A 23,843-nucleotide genomic window follows, 5' to 3' on the forward strand; every position below is an offset into this window, starting at 1 on the left:
GACATAGTCAACCGGCAGCATTCTTTTTTTCCCTGAGTGGCATCTATTATTTTTCAATGGGTGACATCTTACATTTGATGAAATATGGGGTAACAACAACCGTGGCACACAGGCTTACTGGCAGCCAGTCATGGTTACAAGAACTTCACGCTGGGAACATCTGAGTGGCTCAGTCGATTAAACATCAGACTCTTGCTTTTGGCTCAAGTCATGATCTCAGGGTAGCGAGATCAAGCCTGGTGTCAGGCTCCGCTCTCAGCACAAAGTCTGCTTGAGATTCTCTCTCCCTCTCTTTCTAAAATAAATAAATAAAGGGGCATCTGGGTGGCTCAGTGGGTTAAGCATCTGCCTTCGGCTCGGGTCCTGATCCCAGAGTCCCGGGATCCAGCCCCACATCGAGCTCCCTGCTCTGCCGGGAGTCTGCTACTCCTTCTCCCATGCCTACTGCCCCCCTCCCTGCTTGTGCACCTTCTCTCTCTGCCCCTCTGTCAAATGAATAAAGTCTTTTTTTTTAAGATTTTATTTATTTATTCGACAGAAAGAGAGATCACAAGTAGGCAGAGAGGCAGGCAGAGAGACAGGGGGGAAGCAGGCTCCCTGCTGAGCAGAGAGCCCGATGTGGGGCTCGATCCCAGGACCCCGAGATCATGACCTGAGCCGAAGGCAGCGGCTTAACCCACTAAGCCACCCAGGTGCCCCTGAATAAAGTCTTTTTAAAAAACTGCGCTCACTGACTCATTTGTATTAGACTAACATGGGATGTAAGGACTCAGGGTCTCCAGTTTACAGAGGAGGAAACAGACCCAGAGAGTTCCGAACTTGCCCAAAGTCACACAGCTATTAAGTGGTAGAACCTAAAGGAAGACAGTGGGGTCGGCATGTAAAGAGCAAGGAGTTCATGGCCACAGCGACCCAGGTCTTACCCGGCAATGGGAAGGTGTGCAGGCATGTTAGCAGAAGAGCTCAGCCACCGTTCCACCCTCCTGAGACACATCTAGAGACGCCGAGAATCCTCTAGGAGAGTTGTTAGGAGGATTCCATGAGCTGGGGCCCAGATGAAGCGCTCACTAAATGGTCCCCCGTGTGGTTGTTATCTTTAGTATTAATAAGATCAACGGTCCATCCAGATTTGACCCCCAGTGGATTTTAGCTTCTATTTGCAGCCCTGCCCGCCTAAGGACTCCGGCCCAGGAAGTCCTCCCAGAACGCCAGCTCACGGTTAGCCAAGCACGGTGACAGCGCCTAACCCCTCCGCGACCCAGGGCCCCTGCCTTGCTCAACACCTCCCCGGCACACCCTTCCTCAAGCCACAGGGGCCAGCGCTGTGTCACCCTATGGCTTCCACACCTGTCATTCCCCACACGCCTGGCTGCGCCTCAACCTTCTTCTCTGACTTGGTTCAGCCAAGTCAGGCCCGGGGAGGCTCTGGGGAGAGTGGAAGGGAGGGCCGGGCCTCCCCAGCAGATGACAAAGAGATCCGGGGGTCAAGGCTCAGTTAGCCATTGAGGGATGTGTGTCGGGGTCTAACAGTGAGTGGCTCCTGGCCTGTGACGAGATTTTTCCCTTGAAAATTGTTCTCAGACACATGGTCGAAAGTGTCAAGAATGTGGAAGGAGGGGGTGGCTGCGTGGCTCAGTCAGTAGGGCACCCCTTGACTTTGGCTCAGGTCGTGGTCCCGGGGTCCTGAGATCGAGCCCTGCCTCAAGCTCCCTGCTCAGTGGGAAGTCTGCTTGAGGATTCTTTCTCTCCCTCCCCCTCTGCCCCCATCACCGCCCCCCAATAAATAAATAAATAAATAAAATCTTTTTTAAAAAAGAAAGAGTGGGGGTGCCTGGGTGACTCAGTGGGTTAAAGCCTCTGCCTTCGGCTCAGGTCATGATCTCAGGGTCCTGGGATCGAGTCCCGCATCAGGCTCTCTGCTCAGCAGGGAGCCTGCTTTCTCCTCTCTCTCTCTGCCTGCCTCTCTGCCTACTTGTGATCTCTGTCTGTCAAATAAAATAAATAAAATCTTTAAAAATAAAAAAATAAAAGAAAGAGTGCATAAGGATAGAGAAGAAATCATTCTCTCCCTCATGACTCCCAACCCTTTTTTTTGCTCCCCGTGCTAGCATGTTCTGTGTCCTTTCGGAGATGCAGCTGCCCACGTCTGTCTCCACACACAGGGCTGTGCTCCTCCATCCTTCTCGAAATATTCTACAGGCTGCTTCTTTTCCGTTCAGAACCGCTGGCCTCAGCCTTTGTAACGGCTGTGTGGTACTCTACTGTGCTGCTAGCCCATCATCGTTTAAGCTGTGTCTCGCTGACGAATATTTTAAACGTTTGTGGTGCTCTAGTGACTGCCTTTCTCAGGTATCCTTTTCTGACAGGTTTTTTTTTTTTTAAAGGATTTTATCTATTTTTCTATTTTGAGAGAGAGAAAGAGAGTGCACACAAGTGTGTGAAGCGGGGGCAGAAGGGTTGGGAGAGGAACAAGCAGATCAGCACTGGGCGCTGGGCGCGGAGCGGGACACAGGGCTCGATCCCACAACCCTGATACCAGGACCTGAGCAGAAATCAAGAGTCTGACGCTTCACCAGCTGAGCCCGCCCCCACCCCCGGGCACTGTTCCGGTAGTTTTAAGGGAGTTCAGTTTCCACTATGGCCAGCATGGGGATCCAGGAGGCAGGCAAGAAGCGGAGAAAGACAGACAGACAAATGGACAACATAACCAATGGCAGTCTCCTCCCTCGGGGCTCAGTTTCCCCATCTGCACAGGTCAAGAGTGGGAGGAATACCATCTCCTAGTTCTCCTCTGGTTTTGAATTCTCTGGATAGCCCCGGTCTGACCCCAAAGGCCAGAGAGGTAGGAGAACCCTGGAGTCTGAGAAAGCAGAGCCCAGGGCGGCCAGGGCAAGGGGTGGCCAAATCCAGCCAGAGCCTGGGACCAACCAGGTCAGAGGGCAACTTCTGCCCTTTGCCTGCAGCAGGCCCAGACCCCCACAAGGCACCCCTGTAGTCCGGCCAGGGCCCAGTTCCCTAAACTTCTGGGCCCCAAGCTCAAGAATTAAAAACAGAAAGACAGCCTCCAAGAACTTCTGGGTACCTGGGCTTCTGGTGTCTTGTCTGGGGGACTCCTTCCTCCCCACCCAAGTGCTAAGAAGGGGTGGTTTGCTGCCCCACCATTTGGGGGTAGAAACAGCAGAGCCAGAGTTGGGCAGGAGCACAAATGCTCCATGAGGTGGCTGGAACCAGCTGTCCAATGGAAGGAGGCAGCAGGAAGCCAGAGCCAGGGAGGGCAGGACCCAGGGCCACCTGCCCAGGGTTGAGCCAGGTCCCCAGGGACTCAGGGCACCACCTGCAAGACGTCCCAGCAGCTGAAGAGAGCATGACACCGCACAACCCCCCACATCTGACACCTGGCTTGCTCTCCCCTGGGCGCCCCCACACTCCCAGGGGGCACCCGCCCTCCCTCGCCCTGACACTCTTACCAAGGCCCAGTCCTCCAGGCAGCCTCCACCCCCAGCCCAGAGTCTTTGCGAAATACTGACTCATGAACCCCTCCTGCTTAAAACCCTCCAAGGGCTTTCTCCCTGTGCTTTCAGTCAAGTTCCAACCTGGCCCTGCCGGGTGGGCCCAACTGCCCCCCCACCCCCAAGCTCAGCCCTGACTCCTCCTGGCCCTCCCTGCTTCCTCAGACTCCAACCCTGGACCCCTTCGAATTTGCTGTTCCTCCAACCTGGAACTCCCCCCCACACACACAACCTCTCTCTCCCCACTGTCTGGCTCCTTCTCACCCTGCTGGTCTTCCTGCATGGCCTGTTTTGGGGAAAAGATTTTCTCTTTTCTAAAGCAGACCCCAGGGGCACCTGGGTGGCTCAGTCGGTTAAGCGTCTGCCTTCAGCTCACGTCATGATCCAGAGGTCCTGGGATCGAGTCCCGCATCAGGCTCCCTGCCCGGCGGGGAGTCTGCTTCTCCCTCTCCTTCTGTCCCTTCCCCTGCTCGTTCTCGCTCTCAAATAAATAAATAAAATCTTTTTATAAAATAAAAAATAAAGCAGACCCCCATCGTTTTCCCTCCTAGACTTACTCAGCTCTGCTCTGCATCTTCCCTCGTGCCCACAGTGCCGAGCCACGGAGACCACGACGATGAAGAAACTGACACACAGAGAGGTTACATCCCTTGCTTAAGGCTACACAGCCAGGAAGAGGCAGAGCCAAAAGACAGAAGTCAGCCAAAGTCCTGTTTTTAAGCAAATGAATCCCTATGTCAGACGTAAGGAGAGTGAGGCTCAGAGGGGTGCAGGGGTCAGTAAAACGACAGGCAACCCCAAAAGCTGCATCACCTCCCCTGTTCCCCGCTGCTTTGTGGGGGGCCAGTGGGAGAGTGAGGCTGGAGCCCAGCACCCGGTTAGCGAGCACAGGGAGAGCGGCGCCAAACCAGGCCGTTGCCAGCCTCCCTCATAATTAAAGACACATGCATGAAAGACAGCGCCAAGATACCATTAAATGCCCATTAAGCTAGCAAAACTAAGTCCAGAGGGTGAAGCCCGGACTGGCACGTGGCGAGGAGACAAGCACACGCGTGCATCACTGACGGCTGTCACGATGGCCTCAGAGTCTCCAGAGACCAATAAAACCTCCGGAGCCCAATGAGCCAACACTCCAGCATTGGGGAACACGCCCCGCGGAAGGTGCCCAGGAGGGAATGAAAATAGAAAGTCTCTGAAGCCGCCCCTGGCCAAATACCGGAGCCACCCAGATGTCTAACGAGAGAACCAGTTAAGCCGGAGGCTTGTGGACAAAGTCCCCCAATCTCTGCCGCCAAGTGGGCCACTCAGCCCAGACCTGGCTCCCTCGCTCACCTTTAGACTTTGGCAAGGCTGTTCCCGGCACGTAGAACACCCTTCCCACCTCTGTTCACCAAGCTGTCCTCTGGTCACCTTTCAGCCCGCACCTAGAAGCCATACCCCCTGCCGCACCCCACGGCAGGGCGGGCTAGTGGCCAGAATCCTTCTGCCATTCCCCAAACACCCCAACCTGAGCTGCCCTGTCCCGGCTCCCCCTCACACACTGCAAGCGCTCATCGGGGGTCTGGCACCTGGAGTCCCGTCTGGTGGTGGTGTCCGCAGGGCCCGTGCCTGGCATGCTCAGTGCTGGGCTTTGGGGACACCACTGGTTGCAAGATTCTTGATGTGACCTCAGGGGCATGGGGGGTGGAGGGCAAGCAGAACCCTCCAGAAGTCCGAACACACCTTTCATAACTAGGATGAGCACATGTGTGTCACTCATCTCGAGAGAAGTCGCTGAGATTCAAGATCCATCTTCGTGGCAGTGACAGTCGTACAACTCGGTGAGTAGACAAAACACCACTCAACTGTGCTTTTAAAGAGTGAATTTTATGATATGTGAATTACATGTCAAAAACCCCTCGAGGCGCCTGGGTGGCTCAGTGGGTTAAAGCCTCTGCCTTCGGCTCAGGTCATGATCCCAGGATCCTGGGCTCGAGCCCCGCATCGGGCTCTCTGCTCAGCAGGGAGCCTGCTTCCTCCTCTCTCTCTGCCTGCCTCTCTGCCTACTTGTGATCTCTGTCAAATAAATAAATAAAATCTTAAAAAAAAAAAAAAACCTCCATCCTTGATGAAGCTGAGGATGTGGCCCATGGGGACTCATTCAGGCAAGGGACAGGAATGGGGCAGTGGTCCTCAGCAAACAGGACTGACCTGCGACCTCAAAGGGTAGAGAGCTTTGGGCAGGGGCAGGAAAGGGAGGGGCATCCCAGGTGGTGAACATCATTAGGAGATGCTGAAGAGGCCGGACAACCCACAAGCTGGGGAATCAGGGTGACTGTGGAGACCAAGGTTTGCAGGGAGCAGGAGAGAGGCTGGACATTTCCCAGCCCCCTCTTTCAGCTGGTGTGACCATGCAACAAAGCTTTGGCCAGTTAGGTTTAAGTGGAAATGATACGTGAGAGCTTCCAGAAAACCTTCTTAAAAGACAGCTGGCATGGACTTTTTGCTGGCCGAACTACAGCTGTGGTAGCTGGAACTCAAGCAGCCACATTGGATTGTGAGGTAGAAGGCAGATATTTAAAATGGCAGAGCAGCAAGATAGGAGAAGCATGGGTCCCTTGTAATCACAGAGCTGCTGTACTAGCACTAGGCTATCAACCTTCCTACTGCATATTTGTGAGCCTCTGTTTCAAGTCACTGGAATTGTTATCACCCTCAAGCAAATCTAGTTCTCACTCAAATGTGCTATGGTCAAATTTATGCTGAAACAATGAGAACCAATATTCAGGAAACTGGAGAAAGGATAGCTTTCTCTCTCTCTTTCTCTCTCTCATCCTTCATTTCTTTACTGTTTCCCAAAACATGTCCTGAGCAGGGCACCTTACCTGTGTTCAATAAAAAACAAACAAGCAAACGAACAAACAAAAACCTTCCATCCCGGTGCGCCTGGGTGGCTCAGTGGGTTAAAGCCTCTGCCGTCAGCTCAGGTCGTGATCTCAGGGTCCTGGGATTGAGGCCCACATCAGGCTCTCTGCTCAGCAGGGAGCCTGCTTCCCCCCCCCTCTCTCTCTGCCTGCCTCCCCTCCAACATGTGATCTCTATCAAATAAATAAATAAAATCTTAAAAAAAAAAAAACCCTTCCAGCTCAAGCGGGGAGAATCAACACAATTATTAATAATATGACCAACTGGTGTGCATGTTTATTAGACCAAAAATCCATCCATCCATACAGATGTTATCCAAACTTCTGCCCAAGTTGTATAAACATGTGTGCGCGTACACACACACCCACAACACACACACGATCTTCTCCCTGCACTGTTACTCCTCGACATTCGCGTGGCCAAACCCCAAGCATGGGTTCCCTCGGGGTCAATATCCTCGTGGTGGTGGGACCTGCATAACTACAGCCCAAGGTCTGGGCCAGGAATGATAGCACCTCTCCAACCCTCTCCTTCTCTCAAAAGCTCAGGTCTGACACCCTAGGGCCTGGCCAAGACTCCCCCCGGGGACACTTTCCCAGCTCCTTAACCTTCAAGGCCTCAGGTGCCAGCCAATGTATGGAGAATCCTGGGGACCTACACACAGCGGATAAAAAGAGAGTCACTAGCCCATTATATTGATAAGGAAACTGAGGCCCAGGGAGGCATAGACATCGCAATCACAGAAAACAGGACTGAGGTTTGACTTCTCTCCTAACTCCTAGCTCTTTTTTTTTTCTTTCCTTCTCTTTTTTCAAGATTTTATTTATTTACTTACTTATGTGAGAGAAGGAGCACTCACAGAGAGGGGCAGAAGGAGAGGGAGAGAAAGGGAGAGAACCCCAGGCAGGCTCTGTGCCCAGTGGAGCTGGATGCCGGACTCGATCTAATGACCCCGAGATCACAACCTGAGCCAAAACCAAGAGTCAGACGCTCAACTGACTGAGTCATCCAGGCGCCCCTCTAGCTCTTTCTCTACCCACGCAGAGACTGCGTGGTGGAAAGCAAGGATTCTTTGTTTCTTTTTCTCTTTATAACCATGTTTTGGGTTCTTTCTGCGTGCTAGGCACCGTGCCCGGTGCTTTACATAAACTCTCATTGGTTCCCAGCAGCCCTATGAGGTGGGCTGGATTATTCCGACTTTAAAGATGAGGGAAGGGGCGCCTGGGTGGTTCAGTAGGTTAAAGCCTCTGCCTTTGTTCGGCTCAGGTCATGATCTCAGGGTCCTGGGATCGAGTCCCGCATCAGGCTCTCTGCTTAGCAGGGAGCCTGCTCCTTCTTCTCTCTCTGCCGGCCTGCCTACTTGTGATCTCTGCCTGCCAAATAAATAAATAAAATCTTTAAAAATAAATAAATAAAATAAAGATGAGGGAAGTGGGGGCAAGGGAAATGGAAGACTGCCCAAGGTCACCAGCTTCTTGGTAGCGGGTCAGGATTCACAGTCTAGTGGTCTGAGCCCAAAGCCTAGTGACCCCACTCTGATATGATGAGTGCCAGGCAGGAGTGGGGGGTTCACCTGGGATCTCTGGGAGGACTTCAGGGGACCCCCTGCAAACCCTTAAAAAGCATGGTATTCACATGTGCCACTGTGCATACGTATGTGCAAATGTGCGTTTCCTTTTTTAAGTGATTTTTTAAAAGATTATTTCAATTTATTTATTTGACAGGGAGAGAGCAAGCAAGAACAAGCTGGGGGAGCGGCAGAGGGGGAAGCAGGCTCCTGCAGAGCGGGAGGCCGATGCAGGACTCCATCTCAGGACCCTGAGATCGTGACCTGAGCCCAAGGCAGCCGCTTCACTGACTGAGCCACCCAGGCGCCCAATGCATTTTCTAAGAAAAAGGGCATGGCTCTCAGCTGCTCTTCAAAGGAACTCTGGACCCAGAAAAGGCCAGAACTGCTGATACTGAGTAAAACCCTTGGCCTTCCAGATCAGATCTGCTGTGCCCTTGGGAGGGTCAGGACAGGTGGGTGAGTTTTAGCTGGAGATGTGTTGCGTGACTGTCTCAGGGTCTGTTTTAACATCAGCGCACCAACAGCCCAGGAAGTTCATGCCCACGGCCCTGCCAGGTACAGCACCAGGCTTCCAGAACCCACTGCTCCAGGCCCCTTTGCCCTGCCCTTTCTCTACCAGCCTGAAACACAGTGTGTCCACCCAGGAGATGAAACTCTGCCAGATTCTTTTGCCACGTGATCATTGATCTCAGGCGATCGAGTATCCGGAGCAGCCCCAGACTAGTACTACCACTCACCCCACAGGCTGAGGTATATGGCCACCTCTGCTCACAGCTGACTCCCATCGTGCTCACCCCGGGGGCCACCCAGGCCCTGGGAGCCCCCTCATGCCAAGAGGCCCAGTCAATGGCAACAGGACCCCGGAGGGGACACTTCCTCTCAGAGGCCTTCCTGGGCCTCAGTTGGAAGAGGCCAGGAGTAAAAGAAAGAGAGGCTGCTGGGTGGCAGCGTCCGGGACCCGGCTTGCGCTAGTTGCAAGGAGGTGCCGGGGGGCACAGGTTCTGCAGGGAAGAGGAGGAGGGCACACAGCCCATGGGGGAGCTGGCGGCCGCTGACTCCCGCACTCTCTCCCCCCAAGCCTCTCAGGCTCACACCCCACGGGATCATCATGAGGATTTTGACTGCACCTGAAGAGGCAGCTCCAAGCACCTGCCCTCCCTAAGACAAGGAGCTCCGTGGGGGCTCTGGGTGGCTTAGTTGGCTAAGCATCTGCCTTTGGCTCAGGTCATGGTCCCGGGGTCTTGGGATGGAGCCCTGCATTGGGCTCCCTGCTCAGCGGGGACCCTTCTTCTCCCTCTTCCTCTCCCCCTGCTTGTGCTCTCTGTCAAATAAAACTAAAAATTAAAAAAAGACTGTGAGCTCCTAAACACAGCAGGAGCCAGTAATTGCTGCCTGATGCCAAGTGCAAGGCTTCCCAGGGACAAAAGGCAGAGGCCAAGGGCAGGACCTGCAGATAGCAATGGCCTGCAGCCCGGACCATGCCGGCCGCTCTGACCCGCAGCCCTTACAGCACACCCAGCCCTGGTCAGGCCTCACCGGCATCTTCTCCCCCGACCCCCATCAACTCACCCTTCAGCCTGGCCCAGGTAGGGGGGCACCCAAAGCCAACAATCCTACCCTGAGGTTTATGGTCTATGTGAGGTCAGCCAGCACCCAGTGATCAATGCAGAAGTCCTAGCTGCAAGCCAAGCTCGCGTCTTCCTAGGGCCCACTCCCTCCGCACAGATGCTCCTTCCCTTGCTCCTCAGATCACTGGTCCTTCCCCAGCTTCTACGGGACGTTTCATTAACACTTCATTCAAAGGCCCTATGTCCTTAATGCAATCAGCATCCCCCATTAGTACCCCATCAGCCCCTGCCCACTACCCTCACAGTTCTGACTGTCCTAAGGCAACTCAAATCCAAGGAGGCTGGCTCAGTCAGTTAAGAGCCCGACTCTTGATTTTGACTCAGCTCATGACCTCAGGTTTATGAGATGGAGCCCTAGGTCCTGGCTCCAGCCTCGGCAGGGAGTCTGCTTCTCGTCCTCTGCCCCCACCCACCCCCAATGCACACACATGCTCTCTCTCTCTCAAATAAATCTTAAAAAATAAAAGAAAGAAAAATCAGGGGCGCCTGGGTGGCTCAGTGGGATGAGCCTCTGCCTTCGGCTCTGGTCGTGGTCTCAGGGTCCTGGGATCGAGCCTCACATCTGACTCTCTGCTCGGCAGGGAGCCTGCTTCCTCCTCTGTCTCTGTCTGCCTCTCTGCATACTTGTAATCTCTATCTGCCCCCCCCCCCAAAAAAAAGTCTAAAAAAAAAAATAAAGAAAAATCAGGGGCGCCTGGGTGGCTCAGTTGTTAAGTGTCTGCCTTTGGCTCAGGTCATGATCCCAGGGTCCTGGGATTGAGGCCCACATCGGGCCCCCTGCTCAGCGGGGAGCCTGCTTCGCCCTCTCCCACTCCCTCTGCTTGTGTTCCCTCTTTCCATTCTCTGACAAATAAATAAATAAAATCTTAAAAAAAAAAAAAGGCAACAACTAACTGTGATCCAGAAGTGTTTACTGCAGAAATTTGGTCACCATTCCCACTTGATAGCCCCCGCTGAGGCTGGACTGGGCCCTCTGTCCAGGGCTGGGCAGGTGAAATGGAAAAGGGTGGAAGGAGTTTGGGCCCAGGGCCTCAGAGCTGTAACAGGATGTTGGGGGCCAGGCTGCAGGTGAGGCCTGTACCATCTGGCTCCACATTCAAGGACTTCACTGTGCCATCCTCTATGACCATGGAGAACCTGCCAGAGAGACTGGGTCAAGGGCGCTGGGCGGTGCCCTTGTTGGGGTTAAGTGTCCAGCTCTTGGTTTCCACTCAGATCATGGTCTCAGGGTCATGAGATCAAGATCACGATCATGAGATCGGGCTCTGCACTCAGCGTGGGGTCTGCTTAAGACTCTCTCTCCCTCGGGGAACCTGGGTGGCTCAGTCGAGTAAACGTCTGCCTTCCACTCAGGTCATGATCCCAGGATCCTGGGACTGAGCCCCACTGCAGGGGGAGGCACTGGGGGGGGGGCGGTCCCTGCTCAGCGGGGAGCCTGCTTGTCCCTCTGCCTCTGTCCCACCCCGTGCTTGTGCTCTATCAAATAAATAAATGGAATCTTTAAAAAAAAAAAAAAAGGACTCTCTCCCTCTCCCTCTGCACACTCACGCTCTCTCCAAAATAAATAGGAAAATCTTTAAAAGGAGAGCGAAACCAAGCCAATTACAATGGCCTGGGCCTGGAGACAAGGAATGGAGACTGAAGGGGTGGCAGGGGAACCCCACAGAGGACCCTCCTGCTTTTACCTCTTGAGCCGATGATTTCCAAAGAGAGACACCAATGAATCATCTAATAGCAAATCTGTCTCCTAAAAGGAAAACCAGAGACAAGGCTTAGAAACTTCCAGAACAGACCAAGCCCCGCCCCCACCAGCTGTTCCCTTCCAAGTTCCTGCATCCACGGCCTGACAAAGGGACCACCCTATAGGGTGGGGCTTGCAAGAGTGCACTCACCTTCCCAAAGGCCCCAGTGGGGTCAGCCAAGAGCCTAACCTAAGGAGAAAGTAAAGGTCAAAGAAAAATCCCAGGCTGGCCTGGATCCCCCGCAGGACCCATACCTCACCTTGCCTCTGGCGTTGTGAGCTCGTCCCCACTCTTCAGTCACGAAGACATCATTAACACTCAGACAGGCTACCACCTGGACCCCCCTGGCCTTCAGAGCCTCAGCCTGCTCCACAAATCCAGGCAGGTGGGTCTAGGAGGGGAAACAGAGGGTTAACAGAGAGATTAAATGCCTTGGCTCTGCAACGCCTTCCCTTTATCTCCAGGCCCTCCTCACTTCCCTCTCCAATATCTTTGATCAATTAGAAATGTCAGCCAGTTCCTTTTGGCCTTGGCGGCAAGGAAGCCCGGATCCAAATTTGAGCACTCTGTGGTCACCGTGAACTTCCCTTGGACGTGACTATACTTTATTTACCCAAGTATCTCCCACAGCGCCAATGCCAATCAGCAACAGCAGCAATAACAGATGTTGGATTGAATGACAATACCCTTTTCTCCTATATTCCTGGCCCCACGACCTTTTCACAGCCACCACATTTTTCTCAAAGCTCTTGTATGCTTTGTTTTGTTTTGTTTTTTAAGATTTTATTTCCTTATTTGACAGAGAGCGGGGGAGCACAAGCAGGGGAAGCAGCCGGCAGAGGGAGAGGGAGAAGCAGGCTCCCCAACTGAGCAGGGAGCCTGATGCAGGACTCCATCCCAGCACCCTGGGATCATGACCTGAGCCAAAGGCAGCCGCTTAATGGACTCAGCCACCCAGGCGTCCTACTCTGATAGGCTTTTTAACTGTCACGACAGCTACACGCTCTCATTGCAAGCCACCCTAGGATTCAGGAACAATACAGACACGCACACAAGATTCCAACTGCTGAGTCCCAGAAGGGCAGGTCTCACCTTGGAACAGCCGGGGGTAAAGGCCCCAGGGACTCCAAACAGCACCCCCTTCTTGCCCTTGAACAGCTCTGCCAGGTTCACCTGGTTCTTAGGCTCCCCTTCAAAGACTACCACGGAAGGGATGGTATCTCCCACCTAGAGAGAAGGACTTGGTAAGGAGTGACTTGGTTACTCTGGAAGGAGCAAAGGGACTAGATAAGGAGATAAGGAGTAGAAGAATGAGGGAGTGGGTAAGGAGAAGCCAAGGTCAAGGTGTTAAACCAGACCAGGCACTTGCTCCTAGTGCAGCAGAGTGGACAGAGTTGTAATGTCCTAACCTGTCCAAGTTTCCAGAATTCCCTCCCGGCCGCCCTCCCCTCTCCTCGAACCACCTGGTTCCTCCACACCCTCAGGTTTTAAGATGGCCCCAGTTCCTTTTACCAGTCTGTTGGTGACCACAGAAAATGGGAGAGGAGGCCTCTCTGGGTGTTGCAAGAGGTTGCATAATCAAGGAGTCAACTTCCTACCAGAAAGAAGTGGGACAAATGGGTAGGGAAGGAGAGGCAGGGGATCGATCTATCTGGGGGCGAGGAGGAGACCCTGACAACAGGGAGGGAGAGAACCCTGGTCAAGTCTGGTGTCCAGCCCTCAGGAAGAGAAAAAGATAAGAGAGCAGAAGATGGAAAAGTTGGGGGGGAAGGGCATTAAATAAAAGGCATCTCTCAAAGGGATTGGATTAGTCTACCTGGGAGTGTGTGAGGGTTTCAGGGAGTCAGAGGACACACAAATCAGGGATTGGGAATTAGATTAAGCAGGAAGAGGAGCAGGTCTCAGAAGGGTGTGGAAGGGGAAGGGAGGTGGTTCCCAGAATCCGGGGGTCGTTCCAGATGAAGGGATGAAAGACTCAGCAGAAAAGTGGGAATTAGCCATGGGAGAAGTGGAACAGGGTAGACACAGTAGGGCTTTAGGAGAAAACACTTGCTTCAGACCATGGGGTGAAGAATGATGCCCAGGAATGTAACGAAAATGTACAGGACAGTATGGGGGGGGGTGGGGCGCAGGAGCTCGTATGGAGATTGAAAAGGGGTCCTGTGGTAAAGGAGATGGTTCCAGAAGGCAGAGGCCATGGTATTCAATCGCCTAAAAATGGTGGAGACGCATCACGCATAGCGTTAGTACAAAGGGTGAAGGCTTGAGAGCGCCTTGGGGGCTGTCCTGGAGATAAAATACGAGTCCCGAAGATTGGCGAAAACTGGGGAGGGAGCAGCCACGGGGGTGCGGGGGCTGCCGGGGGCATGAGGGACAACTGCGGGAAGAGTCCCTGGCAGGGTGAACAGAGGTCCGGAAGGGCAGGAAGGAGGATGATTCTCCCCAGACAAGCAGGACGGAGGGCACTGGGAAGACTGGCTGGATGGGAGCTCAGGCCGGTCCCGGCCAGCGGTCACCTTGATTGGGGCCATGGCTGAGGCGGCGCTTCTGAAACCGCAGGCCCCTCCAAGCGTCCACTCCCTGCCTGGTTGCCGGCACCCGCCTGCTCTCGACGCCGCCGCTGCTGCAGACTGGACGGGGGCTGCCGGGAAGAGCACCGAGCCTGCCCGACGGACTCAGGACACGCAGCTGAAAAAGCCGCACGCCCATCCTGGACCGCGCAGCCGTTCCGCCCTAGCGGCGGGGCCGCGGCAGGGGGCGGGCCTGGTGGGAGGAACCCAAAGCGAGTCCCCTCTCCGAGAGGCGGAGCCACTGCCGGGCCCGCCCCCAGCGAGGCTGCTCTATTGCGCTGGCGTAGCGGTGCGTGCAGGGGCGGAACTTCTGGGGCGCTCGGCTTATTTGCATTTGGAGCTGGACCAAGGGCGCAGTTACGAATGGGCGGGGCATTCGGTAGCCGCACAACTTATTCACGTAGAAGGATGGGGTGTCGCTGTTGTGAAGCGGCTGGTTTACGGGTTCCTGCAATGTTTCTTTTCCTTAGCCGGAAGCGAGGGGCGGGAGACGATAGTGTCGGGCGTCTGTGATGGAGAAAAACTTGTTTATTTTGCATACAGCGCAGGCCCCTGCACTGCGGCTGCTTTACGTATGATGTACAGTGTGCATGACTTGTAGCTAAAGGAAACCACTGGGCCTGCGCCGCAGCCATCTCCCGCCGGGACGCTTCCGGTAGGAGCGCGTGATCCGACCAAGCTCCTCAAATACCTCTACTCCGGCTAGCACGAGAAGTTCCAGCATGTTCGCCAGTTCCGCTCCTCCGAGCCGTCCAATAGGACGAGAATGGAGCGGCCCCGGAAGTGACGCAGCGGACTTTCTGCCTCCTTCCGGTTCCGGCTTGCGGCGAACGCGTTGCGGCGACATGAAGCTGCTCACCCACAACCTGCTGAGCTCGCATGTGCGGGGGGTGGGGCCCCGTGGCTTCCCGCTGCGCCTCCAGGTATCGGCCGGGGGCAGTCTCGCGCCTGTCTCCTGGGCGGAATGGGGGAACCAGGCTCCTGTCCCTAACAAAACTCCTCCTCCCCGCAGGCCACCGAGGTCCGCATCAACCCGGTGGAGTTCAACCCCGACTTCGTGGCGCGTATGATACCCAAGGTGGAGTGGGCGGCGCTTCTGGAGGCGGCGGATACCGTGAGGACCCTCCCCCACGCCCGTGCTCCCCCGGGGCCTGGAGGGGGGTGGAGAACCTGGTTTCAGAGCAAGGGGCGGGGTGCCCAGAGCTGATTTAGGCCTTTGCCCACAGTTGCATCTGGTCGAGGTGCCCAAGGGGCCGATTGAAGGGTATGAGCATGATGAGAAATTCCTGAGGCAGATGCACCACGTGCTGCTGGAGGTGAGAACCAGCCCATCGCTTGCTTCTCTGGCCATCACAGCCACAGGCTGCCCGTGCTCAGCTCTGTTCCCCCTCTCCTTCCCCGCACCCCTCCCCCCGCAGGTGGATGTGCTGGAGGGCACTTTGCAGTGCCCAGAGTCCGGACGTCTGTTCCCCATCAGTCGCGGAATCCCTAACATGCTGCTGAGTGATGAGGAAACCGAGACTTAACCGCGCCAGGCATTAGTTTTTCAGTCTGTAACCAAATGGTTTTGTTTATGTATAATATGTTTGTTAGGTCTGTCTTGTATCCCCAAACCTTGACCCAGTGACACACGAAACACAGTGTTCTTGAGCTCGATATATTTCTTTTTCTCATTAAAGGTTCAAAACCAAAAGCGGTTTCTCTTTGCAGCAAATATACATTAAAATAGAGTCTCTGTACAGCCAAAGGCTCTGGGCCCTGGCTTGCCCTATGTCCCTGCACCTCCCTGGCCAAACCCAAAAATAAATATAGTGTTATTGCTCTGCAGGGCATAGAGGCAGTGCTCTCCCTAACCCCCCCAAGGAGGCTGGGTGGGAGCTGATGGGGGGCCCTGGCCACCCCAGGGGTCCAGGGGCTGGAGCCTGCTTGGAGTTATTGCTTCAAGGGGGGGCAGTAATGCCCAATGCAAATGATGAGGAGAGGAGCGAAGGGGGCAGGGGCCTTTGCTTTCCAAATCCCCCTCTGCTCTGGAGAGGGGGTTGGATTAAGCAGCAGCAAAAGCATCACCCACTGGGAGACTGTGGCCTCCACTCCCTTCCCTCCCTGAGATCAGGCTTCTGCCCCCCCACATGTCCCCTGCAGCCCCCTATGGCTTCCGCAAGGCCCCCTACACTCTGGGGGCACGTTATGGCTTGCAAGGGGCAGCACTGTGCCCAGAGCCTGGGCGCACACATTCCCAGCTTCTAAGACCCCCTGGGAGGGGGGAGGGGAGGGCGTAGGGCCTGCTCCCAGGGGCTGATGGTATTGCCCTGGCCCTGCCAGCAGGCTGTGGCACTGCCCGGCCCCCAGTTCTGCCCCCTTGGGGCTGACCCCATACTGGGCGGGTCCTGCCAGCACCCCCACCCATGCCCACCCCTTGCCTCAGTCCATCATGGCCTCGAGCATCTCCAAGAACAGCTTGTGCATGGGCACCTTGCCCTCCAGCTTCACCCCATAGAAATGGGCCAGCACTTTGCCCGCTGTCTGGCGAAGGAGCGGTAGCGTGAGCAGCAGCCTGCCTGCCCGCCGCCGCTCAGCACCCCCTCCGGGGCCTGCCCGGCCTGCTTCGTACTCCAGCAGGGCCTCGTGTAGAGCTTCACGCAGCTGCTCCACAGCCTCGGCGTCCTCGATGTGCACAGAGTCTGCAAAGAGAGGAGAGAACGCTGTGGACACGGACAGTCTCCAGAAAAGGCAGAGCCCCCAGATGCTTGAGCTTTGCCGGATGTTGCTCGAGGAGGAGCCAGATGCAGACTGGAGGGGCTGACCGAGGCACCACTCCACTCTTGCGCATGAGCCAGGGCCCCCTGCTTTCTCCCTCAACGGTGGCCCCCGTGGCCCCCTTTGCTCTTCCCCCTCTTCCTTCCCACTGAGTGGTTCACTTTTCCATGTAAGCATGGCCCTAGAGGGCGCCTGGGTGGCTCAGTGGGTTAAGCCGCTGCCTTCAGCTCGGGTCATGATCTCAGGGTCCTGGGATGGAGCCCCGCATCGGGCTCTCTGCTCAGTAGGGAGCCTTGCTTCCCTCTCTCTCTGCCTGCCTCTCTGTCTACTTATGATCTCTCTCTGTCAAATAAATAAATAAAATCTTGAAGAAAAAAAAAAAAAAGGATGGCCCTAGAGCTCAAAATCCTACGTTCGGTTCCCAGACCTGCCCTTGCCTTCTTTGAGACTTTGAACAAATCACTACTCTTCCCTAAGCCACAGACTTCCTTGTCTGCCCAATGAGACTGGGCCATGGCCAGGGTGAGGACCTGGAGGGCCTCGAGGAGACTCCCGTCAGCGTCCGCCCAGGCTCACCTGAATTGGCAAGGGCCAGGGCCTTCAGCAGGACGTACTCCTCACGTTCCAGCCTCAGGGCCTGCAGTCGCCGCACCAGCTGCAGCAGCGCGGCCCCCAGTTCCCCCAAGCCAGCGGCGCGTGCCCCCTCCTCATCCAGGACCAGGTCCTCCGCGAAGGCCAGCTCGTCCTGCAGTGGCAGTGAGCGCTGGGCGACACCCAACACCAAGACCTCCATCCATACGCTTTGCAGGACTGACATCTGGTCAGACAGTGACAGTGACGAGAAGCCTGGAGGGCAGTGGGAAGCAGACCTGGCTGAACAAGTTCACCAGAGCCGGGCCTGGCCTGCAGAGGGAAGCCCCAGATCACCTGGGCCCTTTACCTGGGATGCTCTTGGCCCAGCTGATGGTGACCACAATCTCTCGGTCAAAGAGGTCACAGAGGGTAGCCACAGCTGGGAGGTGTCCATCGGGGCCCGCCGGGTCGGGCATAGCATATAGCTTCTCAGGCTCAACCACCAGCAAGTGCGACACCAGTGCATTCACAGGGGCTGCCAGGACAGGTGGAGGATGCCCTTGAAGTCATCACCTTGAAGGCCCCTTCGGGGTCAAGCACCTTCCCTAAATTAGCCATCACCCCTGCCCCAACCCCATGGCCTTCTTAATAGCCACTGGGCAGCCAGGCTTGGACACTTCTCTCTGGAAAGGGCTCCTAAGATCTCCCCAGGAAAGCAAGTCCATGAACAGGTTCCGAGTGTGAGAAAAATCTTTCCCTGGTCCCAGGTGTACTACTCAGGGACTGGTTTAAAAAAAAAAAAAGGTATTTTCAAAAGTATGCTTTCAGGGAAATGTGTTGGGAACAGACGGGCAAACCGGGCTCCCGATGCCCACGCTATCCATTCGGGATGACTGACACCCAATGGACCTCTCGTGTCCCAGCCCCATCCCAACCCTAGAGCTCCCAGGGCCCACAGCACTCACCGGTTTTCCGAGGGCCTCCAGCTACTGCCAGGGATCCAGCAGGGAAGGAGCTCGGGAAGGGCAGCGGGTCCACCTCTGGCCGCCGCTTGTACTTCTGTCGCCCGCCTCGCACGCGGTCCAGACGTACTCCTTGAATGGCAGGACAGGGCTGTGTCCCTGCAGCTGGGGGCTGCTTGCCCTGCGGAGCCCCACCCCCACCCCACCCAGTCCCCCATCGCTGCCTGCAGAAGGCCCCAGGCCTCGGCTACCCCCGCCCTGCGCTCCGTGAGCCCCTGCCCAGCGCTCACCCTCCTTGAGCATGCCCACCCGCAGGCACTTGGTGAAGCGACAGGCCTGGCAGGCCTTGCGTCTCCGCTTGGTGATCTCACACTCGTTGGAGGCCGGACAGCTGTACTCGATGCTCCCTGCCGACAAGAGACAGGGCTCCAGTGGCGGCCTCCCAGGGTCCAGAGGGGGCCCAGAGGACAGGAGGGCCCTCACTCGTCCCGGGCCAACACAGGTCTGGGAGAGTGGGAGTGCCCTGAGCCGGGCAGGAAAGCCCGAGACGGTGAAGGGAATGGCCTCTGGGCTGGGGGCTCCTGACTGCGCCCAGGGAGTCAGGCTGATCCTGGCCCCAAGCCCCTTGTCAAGCCACATCTCTGGGCTCTACTAACCCCATCTGCTCTCGTCGAGGCCACAGGAGCTTCCACAGCGGGAAGTACTTGGCCTGAAGGAGCATCTGATGCCGTGATCATGTCCTGCTCCCACACACACCTGGACACCTGTCATCCTTTGTCTCTAGGACACCACTCCTTCCACCTCACTGGCCACTCTCATTCCTGTGCATTCCCACGGACCTCGTCTCCTCCAGCTCACTTCCCCGGTGAGCTCATCGGGCGTGGGCCTTCCAGTTTCTCTCAGCAGGACTGCGTGAACTCGACTCACTTGCCACTGCCTCAGCATCGTGCGGGTCTAGAAGGCGTGGCAAACTTGACCTGTCCAAAATGGAGCCCACGACCTACCACTCCGAACCCTACGACTCCGTCTCTCCAGTGGCTCAAGCAGAAATCCAGAAAACATCTTGGATTCTTCTCCTATACCCAAATCCAGCCCATCAGCGTGGCCTGGCCAGCTTTACCTCTGCCCCTTGTCCAGATGCTGACCCACTGCGCCCCGAGTCACCATCACCCCACCTTCTCACTGACCTCCTCCTCTGTCCTTTTCTCCTTTGTTAATGACAACACAGGGGCCAAGACAACCCGTCCCGCCCAAGTCAGATCCCACCCGCCTCCCCTGCTCCAAATCCTCCAACGATGTCCCTTCTCAGAGTAAAAGCCCAGGCCTGGAAGGCCTGTGAGGCCTGTGAGGCCTCCAGCCCCCAGCTTTTCAACCTTTCTCCCCTCAGCCCCTCACACTCTGTTCCTCACACAGACGCCATGCTCAGGGCCCACTGCTCCCTTACCTCCCTCTGAACTCTGCTCCCCGTCACCTCAGGGAAACCCCCCTGGCCCCACTGTGAGAATGTCAGGGCTCCTCTGCAGACTTCTCCTGCCGCCTTCCCTGCCTGATCATTTCTCAGCACGCCTTGAGCCGCTACACACGTACTTACTTCTCTTACCATCTGTCTTCCCCCTTTAGCATCTGCTCCACGAGGGCCAGGACGGCCGAGTGCTAGGAACAGGGCCTGGTATGTAATGGCCGCTGAATGAACATGGGGTGGCCCTCCCAGCCTCACAGGGCTACCGCCAGAACCGAATGACACAACCAGCCAACATGCCCTTGACACACTCCTCCCATACCCTATGTATTCAGGGCTGTGCACGCAGCTCAAGACACCTCCTCCAAGAAGACCTCTCCAGAGCCTCCAACCCAGCCAGGTTCCTTGGCATGCATCCCACTCCTCCCCCTCCAGCACTTAAAACAGCTGTACTACAACAGAGTTTTGTACGAGTCATTGTTTCCTCTCTCCCCTCCGCTCGAGTATAAATGGCTTAGTCCCAGCTATGTCCACAGGCATAGTGGTCAGGACAGCAAAGCACAGGTCTGTAAAGAACAAGGGGTCTGGAGACTGCCTGGGGCCCACCCTGACACTACCTCTTAACCAACCGTGTGACCTGGGGCAAGTCCCATACCCAAGCCCCCCAACCCCTCAGTGTTCCCATCTATAAAACTGGGATAAAAACAGGACTTCTGGGCACCTGGGTGGCTCAGATGGTTAAGCGTCTGCCTTCAGCTCTGGTCATGATCCTGGGGTCCTGGGATCAAGCCCCACATCAGGCTCCCGGCTCAGCGGGAAGTCAGCTTCTCCCTCTCCCTCTGCCTGCCACTCCCCCTGTTCATGCTCTCTCTCTCTCTGTATCTGTCTCAAATGAATAAATTCGATCTTTAAAAATATCAATAAATATAAACAAGCCTTCCTACAAAGATTCCTGGTAAGAATGAAAGGGAATGTCAAGGTAACATATTCCACATGGTTCACAGCCCCCAAAAGCTCAATAAATGATTACAATCTGTGGTTAGGGCTCAATAAAGATTTGTCAACAAAGCTGGCAGAGAAGGGGTCCAGGGCGGGTAGGAATGCCTGGGCCTGTTAGTTCCCTGGCCTTCGGAACCATTAGAGAGCACAAAGGGTTTTAGAGCAGTGGGTGTTGGTCAAATCAAAACCCACTGCAATGTCACAATCAGTTGGGAGCCATCTGTCCGAAGTTCAGTTGTAAGTAATAAGCAGAGGCAGCAATCAACCCAAGTTCAAGTCCGGCTTCTACCACCTTCTGCCTGTGGGACTTGAACAAAGTTTTAAAAAACCTTCCTGGGCCTCAACTGCGGTCACAGCACTGGCCACCTTATGGGCAGCTGGGGGAATAAGAGATCACGGACACAGGGGGCATCATGCCTGACATGGGGTTAGCACTCAAGGAATGTTCTCCAAAAGTACACGTTATCGCCTCAAAGCAAGCAGTGTTTCCTATAAAAACACAAGTAACAGGAGCATCCCAAGTAATGCTGATTACATCTCCATCCTGCTTACTCAGGTTTTGGTATGTGTTCCTAAGAGAATTCAGTGAATAATAGTCTTTTTAAAAGTCCGCTGCTGAAGTATGAGGCAGCCCCTCTCAGTTACCCATGAGAACCTGCCTTCTGCTGGAGTTGCTTTGGGGAAATCTACCCAAGGCGGGGTGGCAGGGGTTCCATGCTGCTAAGAGAGGTCAGGAACTACCAGAAGCAAGAACGAAGTTTAGAAGCAGACAGAGGCTGCCTCCAATTTTTCAGAGCCACTGTGGAAGGTGCTAGGCCTCCAGTACCCAGAAACCTAGGCTTCCCGAGCCCTCCCTCACATCCTACTTCCAAGCCATCAACACATCCTTTATTTAACTTTTCAGGGAAATGGCACTCCCAGGTGGGAGGAGGAACTTGGGAACCCCAAGTGGTACCGCCACAGTCTACTTCCACCTGGCAGAGCACCCATTGGGTAGCAGTAGGCCCAGAGGGCAAAGGGTACAGGAGCGCGGTGGGGGCTCACCCTGGATGGTCCTCTTGAAGAAGGCTTTGCAGGCCTCACAGGATGCCACACCATAGTGGTAGCCGGAGGCCACATCCCCACAGACCAGGCAGAGGCGTTTGGGGAGGGAGCTGAGCACCAGTTTCCCACCACCCTGCTCGCCAGGCCCAGCCCCCTCCCCATCCTCCTCTTCCTTGTGGCCTGGGAGGCAGCGGGTGGGAGCTGGGCCAGGGGCCAGGGCCACGGGGGGCTCGGTCTCGGTCTCCGAGGAACCCTTTGGGCTGTCGGGGCTGGCTGGCTCTGCCTTGATGTAGAGAGGCTCAATGCCCACCACCTGGCTGGACATGGCGCTGGTCACCTGCAGGGAGAGACCTGTCGGGTCACAGGGAGACACTGGGATGGGGGATGGAGTCCCAGTGCCACCCTGGTTGCCCAACCCCGGGCCTAGGGCCAGGCTTCCAGGCTCATCAAGGGGGAGGGAAGGAGAGCAGAGTCCAAGGAAGGGCTGCCCATGAAGAAGGCTTCCCCCCAGCTGTTGCCATGGGAACAGAGTCTCCAAAGCCTCCAGGGCCAGTAACTGACAGCAAGGTCTTCCACTTGGGAACCTGGGGGAGGTCTGGAAACTTCCTACTCCCACCCGGGCCAAGGAAGATCATAGCCTTAGTCTCCAAGTGACCTTCAACCCCATCTGGAATGCCCAGCCCCTAGAGAGATACCTCTCAATTTTCTTCCAATGTTGGGGACCTCGATGATTGCCCCCTCACCTGGGCATCCTCCATTCAAAAGCCCAAAGCAGGCACACAAGGGCCGGTGGTGGCTTCACACACTCCCCCTCACCTGGGTCCTCAGGTGTCCTCACCGGCTCACACATGCTCACTCTCTACTGGGCGCTTGGCGGCTCTCACACAGGGCCTTCCCCAAGCCCAGGTTCTCCCTCATGCTCCCGTTCGTCTTCACACACTCCTGCCCAAGCGCACAGCCCATAAACAAAGTCACACTCGAGACTCACAATCACACACACTCACTCCCAAACACACCATGCCCCCACACTGACACACACACAGACACACACCGTTGTGGAAACACACTAAGAGCCTTTCACACCTGACACAGCGCCCCTCCTGCCCCACCATGCCAATCCCAGGCCCACCGGAGGACGCGGCCACCTCCTTACACCCCACCCCACCCCACCCCACCCCCGACCCCCGCCAGCACATTCACTCTTACACTCCAGCCGCCCGCAGAATCCTCCACCTCTGGGGCGCCCCGCCCCCCCAACCTGCGCACACCTACGGAAAGTTGCCTAAAGTTGCTGCGCCTCCCCTCCCCCTCCGCCCGCGGGGGACCTCTATCAGGTTATCAGGAAGTAAACGGGGAGCGCCAAGGAGGAGGAAGTTCTCCCCTGCCGGTGAGATGACCTTTGACCCAGAGAGGAGGGTGGCCCAAGGCCCCTTCGAGCGCCCCCACGTGGTCTTCAGAGCCCCTTCTCAGACAGGGAGCCCTCCCTATCTTCCACACAGGCCCGCCCCTGGGACTTCGACTTGCTCCAGGTGCCGGATTGAACCCTGCCCTGGGACTGGATCCGAGGCCCGAGCCTGACCCCGGCCGGGACCTGCAGCCCGAGCCAGAACCGGCCCCTGTCCCAGGCCGACCACTGAGACCCCAACACGGGATCCCGCCCGGACCCTAGCCCCGTGTGGCCCTGGACCCGGTCCCAACCGTGACCCGGGGTGGACCTGGAGCCGGACCCCGCCCGGAGCCCGCCCCACCCCCGCCCGCCTCCCAACCGCGCTCGCACATGGCCCCCGCGCCCCGCCCGTCCACCCCCCCCAGCGGCGCTCCCCTCCGCCCCCGGACCTGGGGCTCCGGCAGGGCTGGCGGGCAGGCATGGGGGCCGAGCGGCCCGGAGCGCCGGGGTGAGCCTGGGGCCGCAAACGGCCCCTCCTCCGCCGCCTCCTCGGGCCGCACCGCCCCGCCGCGCCGCGTCCCCTCACTCGGCGGCGCCGCCGGCGGCTTGTAGGACACAAAAGGACATCGCGGCCGCTTCCTACTCTGCTTCCTCCAGCTGACAGCGGGGGTGGGGCCGGCCGTGCGCATGCAAAGCAGGGGGCGGGTCTCGGCGCCCTATGCTAATCAGACAAGAGGGG

The 23,843-nt window shown here is 56.4% G+C and overlaps 3 protein-coding genes across 5 annotated transcripts; 1 reads left to right on the forward strand and 2 right to left on the reverse strand.

Moving 5' to 3' along the window:
* Window positions 1–10,505: 10,505 nt before the first annotated feature.
* On the reverse strand, window positions 10,506–14,112 carry PRDX5 (peroxiredoxin 5). Its single transcript, XM_059402589.1, has 6 exons — window positions 13,870–14,112; window positions 12,446–12,580; window positions 11,613–11,744; window positions 11,504–11,542; window positions 11,297–11,358; window positions 10,506–10,748 (listed from the first exon to the last, which is right to left on the reverse strand). The coding sequence occupies exons 1-6, from the start codon at window positions 13,882–13,884 to the stop codon at window positions 10,643–10,645; spliced, it is 489 nt and encodes a 162-aa protein (XP_059258572.1). The 5' UTR covers window positions 13,885–14,112; the 3' UTR covers window positions 10,506–10,642.
* Window positions 14,113–14,720: 608 nt separating this feature from the next.
* Window positions 14,721–15,616, forward strand: TRMT112 (tRNA methyltransferase activator subunit 11-2). Its single transcript, XM_059402576.1, has 4 exons — window positions 14,721–14,846; window positions 14,936–15,037; window positions 15,150–15,239; window positions 15,342–15,616. Exons 1-4 carry the CDS (start codon window positions 14,769–14,771, stop codon window positions 15,447–15,449), a joined length of 378 nt encoding a protein of 125 aa, XP_059258559.1. The 5' UTR covers window positions 14,721–14,768; the 3' UTR covers window positions 15,450–15,616.
* On the reverse strand, window positions 15,567–23,766 carry ESRRA (estrogen related receptor alpha). 3 transcript variants are annotated; one of them, XM_059402545.1, is made up of 7 exons: window positions 23,554–23,766; window positions 21,718–22,054; window positions 18,506–18,622; window positions 18,219–18,347; window positions 17,621–17,788; window positions 17,257–17,526; window positions 15,567–16,604 (listed from the first exon to the last, which is right to left on the reverse strand). In XM_059402545.1, the coding sequence occupies exons 2-7, from the start codon at window positions 22,040–22,042 to the stop codon at window positions 16,345–16,347; spliced, it is 1,269 nt and encodes a 422-aa protein (XP_059258528.1). In that variant the 5' UTR covers window positions 22,043–22,054; window positions 23,554–23,766; the 3' UTR covers window positions 15,567–16,344. The 3 variants fall into 3 exon arrangements, with proteins under 3 accessions (XP_059258528.1, XP_059258536.1, XP_059258545.1); XM_059402553.1 differs by lacking the exon at window positions 23,554–23,766 and adding an exon at window positions 22,986–23,059; XM_059402562.1 differs by lacking the exon at window positions 23,554–23,766 and adding an exon at window positions 22,413–22,803.
* Window positions 23,767–23,843: the final 77 nt, after the last annotated feature.

Source organism: Mustela nigripes, chromosome 1 (genome assembly GCF_022355385.1).
Source record: "Mustela nigripes isolate SB6536 chromosome 1, MUSNIG.SB6536, whole genome shotgun sequence".
Taxonomy (NCBI): Eukaryota; Metazoa; Chordata; class Mammalia; order Carnivora; family Mustelidae; genus Mustela; species Mustela nigripes.